Here is a 12,774-nt window from a genome sequence, read left to right on the forward strand (position 1 = left end):
CTTTTGCAATTGCCAATTGGTAGATCATTCTATCAAATATACGTAATGAGAATCCAGTTCTTGTCATTGACGAATAATAACTTGGCGGGAGTTGGAACCTTTTCTCTGAAAAAATATATCCTATGGGAGCTGAAAAAGACCCAGTACATGTGAGTTAGAGAGGATGAAAAAAAGGGAGGGCATCATTGATTTATATATCATTCTATTTGGGCAAATTTATTTAATAAATTCTTATAAGAGAAAAAGGTTAAAGAATAAAATTTCTTTATATATATTAAAACTACTTTATACATATTAATTTATATAGAAAACAAATGAAAAAGTAAATGAAAAAATCAAAATATATAATAATTCCTTTTAATTATTTCTTTACTCTATAAAAATATAACACAATACTGGACCCGTATGGTCTTGGTCTATTCTAAAGCATCACTGATATATTACGCAAAATGCCTTTAGTTGTTCCAAATTCTTTTATTGCCTTTTTTTTAATGCAAAAGGAATTGATTCCCCGACAAATTGTCTTATTACATCAGTTACGTACAGGTAAATATGAGTTTTTCTTTTTACAGTTGAATCAAATTTTAAAAAATATGTGGCAGTGTAACACTATTTCTTTTTATTCGATTTAACTTGGTTACCTCTCGTATTGTTTGTTTGTTTGTTTTTGTTTGATTGGGTCGGGTTGACATGTTAGATTAAATTCACGACAAGCCCCATTGCATGAATACAAGTGTATATACATTATTTAATTACGTACGTACATACTACGAGCTATCACTTTACCATAGAGAAAGTTGCTTTTCCCATTTATTAATTTCTTCACAGTAGATAATCTTTGATATTGGATATATTCTCGCCACTCTCACAATAGCTTAATAGCTAAGAATGGGAAGTATACAATTCCACAGTCCTTATAACATGAAAAAAAAAAAAAGTTACGGAATCTCCTAACACTGGAAAAGCAAGCATGTAGAAAAGGAGATAAGAATGTTGAAATTCTCGAAGCTTTTTGTAGTGACATAAACAAATCAAAGCAATGCTTCCATTGTCCTTTTATAATAAGAAAAATCACAAACAATAGGGAGATCGAGAGAGAAATTGAGAAAGAGGGTGTGAGATATGCAACGTTTCAGCAACACAGTGATCGGATTCTTGAACTTTTTCACGCTCTTGGCATCAATACCCATCATTGGTGCGGGTCTATGGATGGCAAGGAGCACCCTAACATGTGAAAATTTCTTCCAAACCCCACTTTTGGTCATAGGCTTTGTTGTGCTTGTGATTTCGCTAACGGGTTTAATAGGGGCATGCTTTCATGTGGCATGGGCATTGTGGGTGTACTTGGTGATCATGGTGTTCATTATAGCTACCCTCTTAGGGTTTACCATATTTGGCTTTGTTGTGACTGAACAGGGTGGGGGAGTGGAAGTGCCTGGTAGGGCTTACAAGGAGTATCGTCTCGAGCGTTATTCGCCATGGCTGAGGAATAGGATTCAGGATCCTCAGTATTGGAGCACCATAAGAAGCTGCATTTTGGGGTCTAACACTTGTGCAAAGCTTGCCTTTTGGACCCCTCTTGATTACGTGCAGAGGGACATGTCTCCCATTCAGGTACGTACCCAAATTTGTAGTTTGTTTCTATGAGTATTTGTTATATATACTCAATGGATTCAAATGAGTTCTATTATTCATACATTAAGTTTAGGATAAAGTATGTTTTTTCCCTCTAAAATATATGAAATCAGAAATTGGTCCCTTAAATTTTTTCATCCCATTTTAGTTTCTCTAACATTTTAACACGTTACAGTAATACTGTTCATCCAGTATGTAAACTCTGTTATCAAATATGCTACGTGGCAAACAGAGTTAAACATAGATACCGTCGGGTGCGGTTCGAGTTATTTGTATAACAATATTAAAAACAACAAAATTGTTGATGATGCATGTTAAATAATGGGTTTACAGGAGATATAAAGTGATTGAAAAGGAGGTTAAGGGGGAAAGGAGAGAAAAAAAGATGACAAGTTTAAATTCTCCTAATAATGTTTCTAATAAAACTAATAAATTAACATTTCATCGTATAAAAATAAATATTGAATTTAATCACACAAATAACATACCGGATGAATAGTGACATGTTAAAGATTTAGAGCGACTAAAACAGTACGAAAATCCAGATTTTACATAATTTAGAGGGATAAAAAAATACATTACCTTGAATTTATATAATATTTTGTTAGATTTTATTTTAAAATCAATTGGTTTTAAGTGAAGTTGTCCAATATAAGTTATACTCTAAGGATTGAGGCAGTCTATGTGGGGTTTGAGTATTTTCCAATACACCTCCGGCATTTATTTTGTAAAATACCCAAGTCTCATCCTTAGGATGCAACTTATATATCTGTTGAGTAACTTCACTTAAAGTCAATTGGTTTTAAAATGAAATCTAACATGTCCGATCCTGGGATCTTGTTCTCGCTTTTGCTGCGATGAGCGATTTTAAGACGAAATTTAACATACTTTTTATAATATTTTTTTTAATGATAAATCCTAATAGTGATTATGGGTTAATGCATGCAGTCAGGATGTTGTAAGCCACCAACAGCGTGCATGTACAACGAGGAAACAGTGGTAGTGACCCCAGACTCGGATTGCTACCGTTGGAATAACGCCCCAACTCTGCTTTGCTACGACTGCAACTCTTGCAAGGCTGGTGTGCTCGAAAACATTAGAAGGGACTGGCACAACATCTCTGTTCTTAACGTTGTCGTGCTTGTGTTCCTCATAGGCATATATTCCATTGCCTGTTGCGCTTTCAGGAACGCAAGAAGAGCTCAAACTGATTACCCTCATGGCGAAAACCGCATGACCAAAGTTAAACCTAGATGGGATTATTATTGGTGAGTCTAACATTTAGTTTTCAACGTTGACTAATTTGGAACATATAACACTTTATTAGGTTTTCAAAAGAAATAGAAAAAATACAACTAACACAATTTTTAATATTCTTTTCAGAAATGTAACAAATACACTTTCTAATGCGTTTTTTTAGACACAGTTTTTATTATTAGTTGCAATTCATTGGAGAGTAAAAAATTTGGTGGCTTTCACATGTTGTTTAACAACTTCACTCATGATTTTTTAGTTTGTAATTGATTTCAACTTATAATAAAGAATGCATCTAGCTAATATTTTGCGTTAGAAGGTGTGATTAATATATTTTTTTTATTTTTTTTTTCTTGTTGGGTAAAATTCACTAATGAAATACTGAGTGTCATTTCTCATGGACTTAGTTATTAAAAAAAAAATTAAACTTAGATACAAGTCTTTAAGATTTTAGTGTTATTTTTTAATTAGATTTAGAATTTCATGTCAGTAAAATTTTACATTAAAAGTCAACAATATCACTTATATAAAATTCTATTTCTAACTAAAGAATAACATCCAAATTAGACAGTTATAAAACTATATCTCAATTTTGTCTCAAACTATTAGTGAAACTCAGACGAATTTTAATGAATAGGACGTCCTAAAAGTATATATGGACGGTCAAAAGATTTCAAAATAGTTTAAAGTAAATGGAGCATCTCCAATGATTTTGTATATCATCCATGGTTATTACTTTTCGTACATAGAGTTACTTGAAGCTTAATTTGAATGGAAAGAAAAGGTTAGTAGAACCTTTAATTATTTTCTTTGTTGGAAATATGAATGACAAATGTTCCAGCTTCTACATGTGAACCCCATATATGAAGAAGCCCGGACTTTTTCACTGCCAATTAACTAAGGCTTTTGGTCTCTGCTTTTTTCTCGCAGTTGGAGATGGTGGTATAACAAGAAGGAGGAGCTTTTTTGAGCTCATGCACCCATTACTGTGTGTTCTTGGGTAATCAAAAGAGGGGACAATTTACTGGTTTCTCGGTGAACGATCATAGAAGCTTTTTTTACCGTTATCTTGCTTTTGTACAAATCGTTTAGCTTTATCTCAAAAGATCATACAAGATCTGTGCTTTCCCACTTTATTTTAATTTACAGATTTTTTTTTTCTTTTATTTATTTTTTCGGCTCCTATCTTACTTAAATCTAAAAAAAAAACAAACCAACTCCCATCTTATAAAATATTCATTATTAAACAAAAATTTTATGATTTTAAAAAAAATTTAAAAACACCCATATAGAAACTTACTAATTTATGAGACAAATTTTAAGTCTTAAATTAGTCACAATAACAGTTAAAATTGTGTTTCAAAATAAAAAACAATATATATATATATATATATATATATATATATATATATATATATATATATGTGTGTGTGTGTGTGTGTGGCTGTTAATATAGATCTATTTAAAAAAAATACAAGGTTTATGTTACAACACCTTTTTAATTGGACTAAAAAATATTTATTTCTTTGTTTAACATCAGTCCAAAATAAAGGATAAACTTATATTTTATCTAATTAAAAAAAACCTCTTTTAGATGTTTTGATCCCTGCAGATTTGATCGTACATATTCACCACTCCTCTACATTACAACTTCGACTATGTCTTCTTTGAGTTTCAATCTAGTGACACTTTTATCTCTATTTTCCAATTTATCAAGTTTTTAGTTTATGTTTTTTTTTTTTTTTTTTCCAAACATCATTGTCGACGACTTTTGGATTAGAAAATTATAGTTTTATTGTTGCGCTCACATGCCAACAAACCAGCCGTTGCTTATGCCAAGGCCTTTTTTTTATTGGTTTTGGGTATATGGTTTAAGCCTATTTACCTACAATTGGATTTATTTTTACTGGTTTTTGGATATATGATTGAAGTCTATGTTACGTTATCTTCATCATTTAGTATTTCAATGGAAGGCTTTAAGAAGATTGTGAAATTAAAGAGCCACAAACTGAAGTCAGTATTGCTGCAAAAACGGAAAGGAGAAACCATAGGGAAGGATGGCTTGTTGTTGCCATCACTGATTGAATGTCTTGCTAACTCTGATTGGAGATGTAGCATCTCTAATTTTCAACTTCTCGACGACTTTCACACTACGACACTTCACGTGGTAACACTTTATTTAACATCCTTATTGGTCAGAACCCTCCACCAGTTAGAATTCTTCGTAGATAGTCATTTTCGAGTCCTCGAAAATCAGTTCTACATGCTTTCAATATCAATGATTAATCTCACAAACCAACACAAGACTTTTCAGCATGTTTGTCCTCACCTTCACGTTTTTTGAAAAACTTCCCAGAATGTCACCTATCTCATAACTACTCAAAGCTAAACATGCTTAACTATGAAGTTCTGAAATGACGAGTCACCGAAAAGTATATGCATCATCTCGTTCATATAGGTAGTAATAATTAATTTCTTTAAATCATCCTCAATTGCATGGTCATATACCTGCACAACCTCTGGATTCTTCTTATTATGGTGTGATTCAATCGTGGTGTTACATGTCTACCAGTTTTCACTTGGTTCGTCCGTGAACCACACAGTACTAGGAGAGAGGTTTACTCTGATACAATTTGTAACATTCATGATTTTCAACTTCTCGATGGCTCTCACACTATGACACTTCACGCGGTGACATTTCACTCTACATCCTTGTTGGTTAGAACTCTCCATTGGTCGGAACTCTCCATAGGTAGTCTTTTTCGAGACCTTGAAAATCAGCTCGGTTTGCTTCCAAGATCAATGACTGACCCCACAAACCAACACAAGACTTTTTAGCCTGTTTTATCCTCACTTACATGCTTTCTGGAAAACTTCCTAGAAAATCATCCATCCCATAACTACTCCAAGCCAACTACGCTTAACTATGAAGTTCTTAAGTGATGAACTACTAAAAAGTAGATGCATCTTATTGGTGTAGGTAATACCAATTAATTCTTTTCATTTTGGTGTGATTTGATTAAGGTGTTATAGGAGATTTGCAATAAGCATCAACGAGGATCAAAGCTTGTGAAAAAGAAAAGGGTTTTGATAGGAAAGAAAAAAGGGACTCAGAACCTGGGAAAGAAAAAAATAGTCTTGTTTGCTTTCTTTAATTAGATAAAATACAAGTTTACCCTTTGTTTTGAGCTGGTATTAAATAGAGAGATAATGAATTTTTAGTGTAAGTAAAAAGGTGTTAAGTGCTAACTGGTATTAAATAGAGAGATAATGAATTTTTAGTCTAAGTAAAAAGGTGTTAAGTGCTAACATAAATCTTCTATTTTTTAAGTGGGTCTATGTTTTGTGTGTGTGTGTAATTATTTGATATAATATTAAAGTGAAAGTACTGCCACATCATTGCTTCTAAAAGATTGTTCATGAAAATTCATATCAACAAGTGATATTGTTAAAATATTATATATATATATATATATATATATATATATATATATATATAGATATAGATAGAAGAATAATTCTTAGTTTACAAGTTAGTTTATATGATTAAATTACACTCAAATTTAAATTATAAGATAATATCAAAGTCATTTTTTAAGTAATTTTAGACCTATTATGATGAACATGCATGAGACAAGTTATAATATATAAACAAGTGATAATTCTCATCTTACTAATTAAAAATTTATAATAATTCATACATTTTATTAAATCAATTGACTAACAACCCTAAATATTATCTCATTGTTTTTGTCTTCTAATCCTAAAATAGTGGAAATCACTCTTCCTCTATGTCGTCATTGACCAACTATGCATTGCTTTAAATATGTCGTACTCATTGACTGTGTTGTGTTTTGCTTTCGTTCACCTCTCGTATAGATCCCAAATCTTCCGTACTCATTCCCACACCCTTATTTTTTCCATACTACTACCAAAGTACCAATTCATAAAAAATAGTTAAATAAAAGTCTACAGAAAAGAAAAAAAAACTATATAAATATGGTCCTTCGTCATTAACTACACAACAATCTTGTGAATCTCTGCTTATACCATATGTTTTGAGTCTTCCCACAATTGAAAAAAAACAAATGGCCGAAGACAAAATTTATGAACGATCGCTGGAGGACACACCAACCTGGGCGTTTGCAGTTGTATGTTTTGTGCTGCTTGCTATTTCAATCATCATTGAACATGTTATTGATGCTATTGGAAAGGTAATTACATATGCTAGGAAGGTTTATGTTACTCAATCAAAAGAAACATTTCACAAAAGCTGCTGATCGATTACCATAAAGTAGAGTAGAATTCTCATATGAATAATTACCATCACATGTAGTGTTATATATTCTTTTTCTAATTAATGCTTCTAATATTGGCCTTATAACTTTTGCTGCTTGAAATTGCAGTGGTTCAAAAAGAAACACAAAAGTGCTCTTTATGAATCATTGGAAAAGGTTAAGGGAGGTATCATACTATCATATCATGAATTCTCATCACTTTTTCCAATTTTACAGTTTGTGTTAGGAGTCTAATATTAACCAATTTCTTTGTTCTGTTCAGAGCTTATGATGCTAGGATTCATATCCATGCTCCTAGTTGTGTTCCAAGGTCCACTTTCTAAGATCTGCATATCACAGAATGTTGCATCCACGTGGCATCCTTGCTCCAACCCCAAGAAGGCCTTAAGTAAATCTGATGGAAAATCTGACAGTGATACCAATGGTAGGAAACTCCTCGAATATTTGGACCCCATACCGCGGCGTGTTCTAGCTGCAAAAGGATATGACAAATGTGCTGACAAGGCAAGTTGGAAACTTTTACATTAATTTCTGTGTTTTGTTATTGAAAGCAAAGATTACATTGTCTATATATATCAACAACAGAGGATATGTGACTTATTTCTGGTGTCTTTGTACCTTTTTTGTTGAAATATTTGTAGCCAGTAAGGATAGTAAGGATAGCTTACTAATTACTATCAATAATAAGTTAGTTTGGGTGGTACTGAGTTCAAATCCGCTCGAATATATGTCATGAATGAAAAAAAATGATTGAAAGAATTTTTTTTACTAAAGTTAATAAAAAAAATTTCACAACAAAGATGAATTATCGACAAAGTTGATAATATTTTATTGGAAAAAATACTCAAAGTATTTTTTTATTCATGTATTAGGAGGTTTATAACAATTCACGTATACTATTCAATCAACTGAGTTATAATTTTTTTAATCTCTTGAAAAATGTATTAAAAAAGTATATTTGTACCTAAATTTAAATAAAAATGTTATGGTCAAGTTATGATAATGATTCCACTATAGTTCAAAGAAAAAATGTATATCAGAAATTTGAACATAAAGAAACCAAGTTTTGATCTATTAAGGCAGTCATATTCTATGAAATTAGTGTCTGATACATTAAAGCAAGGCTTAAAATTAAGGTGAAATAGCAAGGTTGTCCATTGTTGTAGAAAGTTTTGATGGATGATTTTGCATTTGCAGGGAAAAGTTGCTTTTGTTTCAGCATATGGGATTCACCAGCTCCATATATTCATCTTTATGCTAGCTGTTTTTCATATCCTACAATGCATTATAACAATAGCTTTGGGAAGAACTAAAGTAATAAAACTCTTTCCTTTTCACCTCAAATATACTCCTGCCTTTATCTTCAAAACTTATGGCTTTAATTTGTCTGTCTCAATTCATTGTTAATTTGCTTCAATGGATGCAGATGAGACGCTGGAAGAAGTGGGAAAATGAAACAAAAACAATTGAATATCAATTCTATAATGGTAAGAGTTCAAAATTTCTTGCTTCTGCATATTAATTAAAACAATTTTGACTTACGCATTTGCTAGTTGCCAAAGTTGATAATGCCAATTGCAAATGATTCCCAACTGTGCGTTTACTATATGCAACGAGACAAAACACCACATGTCACAAGATCAACTGAAAAATTGGCGTGTTGCGTGGAGGTTGACTTTCTTATAGATTTGATAACATTTTTAGATTTTAGATATAACATCCTTTCTCACGTTTTTTTTAATATAATTCCTATTATTAGGTAAATTTCACATAAATCAGATTAAATAACGCAGGCTTAATTTTTAGTTAGTGAGTCAACGATATTCATTCAATAATATAAAATGTATTGTTTATATTCATTTTATAGTGATGAAAAGTATGTAGCAACAAAAGTAAAGTACTATCTACCGTCAAAAAACAGGAGACGTCTCAATGATAAAATATAAGAAAATTGCACATACTAACTTGCCAGTGAAAACTACATTTATGTATATTTTTCATAACTTATACTACTTGCTAAAAAAGTCTTTAAATGTATCTATAACAACTTTTACAAAGGATGAAAAGTTACACAATATAGTATATTGCAACATTAGTTAATGTAGGTCGCTATTTGTTTTTTTGACAACTGTAAGTCACTATCTATAGAAAGAAAGAAAAAAAAAGGTTTAATTGTATATTTTTCTCTAAAAATTATATAATCTAACGAATTTTGTTTCCAAAGATTTTTATTTTTATTTTTTGCAAATTTTGGCCGTGTGTATGGGGCATCTCTGACAGTGCATTTTGTAAATGTATATTGCAGATCCTGAGAGGTTCAGGCTTGCAAAGGACACAACATTTGGACAAAGGCACTTGAATACGTGGAGTCAGTCATCAATTTCCTTATGGATAGTAAGGACATATTTATTAGGAAAAAAAATGATAAATCTCTTAAATTAGCCTTTAACCAAAAGTCTGAATTTCGAGTTTTTAGTTTGTTAGTGACACGTAAGTTAATTTCAAAGTTCCTAATGCTTTTGTGCTCTGCTCAAATCAGGTTAGCTTCTTCAGACAATTCTCTGGATCTGTTAAGAAAGTTGACTATTTCGCATTGCGACATGGATTTATCACGGTGATCTGTACTTAATTAATATCTGTCAAAGTTTTCGGCACTTTTTTGTTGAAAGAACATAACCAATAATGTAACATTTAAGATATGTGATTTTAGGCACATCTGGCTCCGGGAAGTGATGCAAGATTTGATTTCCAGAAGTACATTAAAAGATCACTTGACGAGGATTTTAAAGTTGTAGTTGGCATAAGGTATGGATATGTTCTGTTCTTTACTTTGCTTCCAATAACTCAGGATAAATATTAGTAACATTCTGTTAACACTCTTTTTAACATTTTTTAAGAATTAATTAAATTTTTAGTTCCTTAATTTTTTTTATTATAATTTCTGGTCCTCGAAATATTTTTAGTAACTTTTAATTTTCTATTAATTTTTCTTCATCGTTTTTAGTTTTTATAAAAAAAATTTGTTTATTTTTAATTTTTTTATTTTTATTGCTCAAAAAAAATCTCAAATATAAAATAAGCAAGGGACTAAAAATTAATTAAATAATAATTAATTTTAAGCAATAAAAATAAACAAGAAATTAAAACTAAACAAAATTTTTAGAAGAACTAAAGAAAACTAAAAGTTTATAAAAAAATTTAAAAGACTAAAAACTTAATTAACCTTTTGTAAACAAAATTCACGTGGATATCACTAAACATGAGGGTCCTATTTCCTATTCTTAAACTAGTTGGACTCCAATTTTAATTAAGGTAGGGTGTGCTGAAAAGAATGACAGATTTTGTTACTAGCATTCTTCCTCAACTTAAATATCGAATTGAGCTCAATGGTTTTGTAACTTGCAGCCCGATCATATGGTTCTTCGCGGTGCTCTTCTTGCTGGCTAATACTCATGGTAAGCCGGATTGAAGTTTTCAATCTGATTTGAATATGACATGTTTGTCATGCTTGATTGGTGTTGCTGTGGCTTTAGATGAATATTTTCTAAATAATGCTAAGTAATAGTACTTATTGATAATTAATCATGTCAATTACGGCTTTATAATTCAATTAAAACAAAACAAATGTTGTTTTAGTGTCATTAGAGACATTTTAACAGAAAATGTTGTTTCACTTGGTTTGAGCGTTTATTTTCTTATTAATATGCATTCTCCTACTTCCTGTCACGCTCTTATGCTTAAGAACCAACTATCTTAAGAAGCTTATTTGAGGAGAAAGATATAAATTCTGAAGTTTTATTTTATCCTACTACTTGTAGTTTAACCTTTTGGTTCTATGTGGATAGGGTGGTATTCTTATTATTGGCTTCCATTCATCCCATTAATTGTAAGCACAGACTACTCATTCTGTTATTTATTTATTTTTCTTCTGCTTCTGTTTGTTTACATTTCCTTTCTTGATTTAATGGCTCAAATAACTGAGTAAATTTCTTAGGCAATCTTATTAGTGGGTGCCAAGCTACAAATGATCATAACAAAGATGGGACTGAGGATTCAGGACAGAGGGGAAGTACTCAAGGGTGCACCAGTGGTGGAGCCAGGAGATGACCTGTTCTGGTTCAACCGTCCACGCCTCCTTCTCTCTATCATTCATCTTGTTTTCTTTCAGGTAGTTTCACTATTATTTTCCCTAAAGTTCTGTCATATAAAGCATTATTGTGTCCCAAAAATAATTATGTTTGCTTCTATTATGATGCAGAATGCCTTTCAATTAGCACATTTTGCATGGAGTACAGTAAGCTTATCCATCTTGATCAATTTTTCATACGTTTGTGCTTTTTACTGGTTCATATTGTTGATTAGCACAAAATGAAGAATAAGTTTAGCAATACTCAAAATTGAGGTTAAATAGAAACTTTCATGTTGGTTCTCTGCAATTAAGTAGATCAAAATCTTTATCAGTAATTCAGTGGTAGGAGTAAAAAATAAGCTTTCTACTTCAAGAATATTTGGGTTAGTATTTCTAACTTGTTTCACATAACATATATTTGTTCATGTAGTATGGAGAACTAAAAATATAGCTGCTAGCTTACTACTTATACCTTTGCTTAAATCTGACTTTTCCATAATTTTTCTGTTTCAGTATGAATTCTCCATAAACTCTTGCTTCCACAAAACAACTGTAGATACTATCATTAGACTTACAATGGGGTAAGTCAATTTCTGTTACCCAAAAAAAAGTACAAACACATTTACAGCCATTTTTTGGAGATTAGACGACTGTAAGTAATTAAGAGTTATATGTCTCACTGATGATGAATTGACAATTTCAATTTCCAGGGTTGTTATACAAGTTCTATGCAGCTATGTGACTTTGCCTCTCTATGCTCTAGTCGCACAGGTCACTTGCTAGAAAAATAATCTGATTTTAGCATTTTTCTACTACCATACTATATATAATCAGCCACTAATTTCATTAACTTTTGGTTCACATTACAGATGGGTTCAACCATGAAACCCACCATTTTCAATGATAGAGTAGCAGCAGCATTGAAGAAATGGCACCATACTTCCAAAAAGCATGTCAAAGACCGCAAGCATTCAGAGGGTAACAATGTCACACCATTCTCGAGCCGGTCATCAACCCCAACATTTGGCATGTCTCCTATTCACCTGCTGCACAGACACCTTGCTGGAAGAAGTGACAGTGCACAAACTTCTCCAAGGACATCCAACTATGAAAATGAACAATGTGATGTGGATGGTTCACCTTCCACAAGCTACCATCCAGAAACAGATGAGACCCCAATGCAAGTTCTGGGGCCTCATTCAACTACAGAAGTACCTATTAGCACTAAACATGACATTAATTTTAGTCCATCAGAATTTTCTTTTGAGAAGAGAAACACCAGAAGAGATTAGATGTGCAGACAATGTCTTTTTTGTTACAACTATGTGTAGACAATGTTGCTAACAAGTTCAAATATACAGCTTCAGTGCATAGCAAATAAATGTTTCTACATTAACGCAATGCCATGCATTTGAAAAATAAACCGAGGGAGCAAGATTTGCAGCCTTCATTGAATAA

General features: G+C 31.8%; 2 protein-coding genes across 2 annotated transcripts; both read left to right on the forward strand.

Annotated features, from left to right (window-relative positions):
• The first annotated feature begins 842 nt into the window (after window positions 1-842).
• On the forward strand, window positions 843-4,055 carry LOC100797342 (tetraspanin-6). Its single transcript, XM_003547969.5, has 3 exons — window positions 843-1,614; window positions 2,584-2,903; window positions 3,820-4,055. Exons 1-3 carry the CDS (start codon window positions 1,123-1,125, stop codon window positions 3,857-3,859), a joined length of 852 nt encoding a protein of 283 aa, XP_003548017.1. The 5' UTR covers window positions 843-1,122; the 3' UTR covers window positions 3,860-4,055.
• A 2,695-nt stretch (window positions 4,056-6,750) lies between these two features.
• Window positions 6,751-12,774, forward strand: LOC100819749 (MLO-like protein 12). The gene is made up of 15 exons (XM_003548864.5): window positions 6,751-7,103; window positions 7,296-7,353; window positions 7,450-7,691; window positions 8,385-8,501; window positions 8,614-8,674; window positions 9,493-9,581; window positions 9,727-9,801; window positions 9,898-9,992; window positions 10,593-10,642; window positions 11,033-11,073; window positions 11,182-11,355; window positions 11,446-11,481; window positions 11,830-11,897; window positions 12,027-12,087; window positions 12,186-12,774. The coding sequence occupies exons 1-15, from the start codon at window positions 6,978-6,980 to the stop codon at window positions 12,606-12,608; spliced, it is 1,716 nt and encodes a 571-aa protein (XP_003548912.1). The 5' UTR covers window positions 6,751-6,977; the 3' UTR covers window positions 12,609-12,774.

This window comes from Glycine max, chromosome 16 (assembly GCF_000004515.6).
Source record: "Glycine max cultivar Williams 82 chromosome 16, Glycine_max_v4.0, whole genome shotgun sequence".
Classification (NCBI taxonomy): domain Eukaryota; kingdom Viridiplantae; phylum Streptophyta; class Magnoliopsida; order Fabales; family Fabaceae; genus Glycine; species Glycine max.

Bases quoted from the DNA above. Each gene is read 5' to 3' on its own strand.
- LOC100797342 (XM_003547969.5), top strand. From the start codon at position 1,123: ATGCAACGTTTCAGCAACACAGTGATCGGATTCTTGAACTTTTTCACG. The intron at 1,615-2,583 runs GTACGTACCCAA...TAATGCATGCAG, and splicing joins GGGACATGTCTCCCATTCAG to TCAGGATGTTGTAAGCCACC. The intron at 2,904-3,819 runs GTGAGTCTAACA...TTTTTCTCGCAG, and splicing joins CCTAGATGGGATTATTATTG to TTGGAGATGGTGGTATAACA.
- LOC100819749 (XM_003548864.5), top strand. From the start codon at position 6,978: ATGGCCGAAGACAAAATTTATGAACGATCGCTGGAGGACACACCAACC. The intron at 9,802-9,897 runs GTGATCTGTACT...ATGTGATTTTAG, and splicing joins TGCGACATGGATTTATCACG to GCACATCTGGCTCCGGGAAG. The intron at 12,088-12,185 runs GTCACTTGCTAG...TTCACATTACAG, and splicing joins TCTATGCTCTAGTCGCACAG to ATGGGTTCAACCATGAAACC.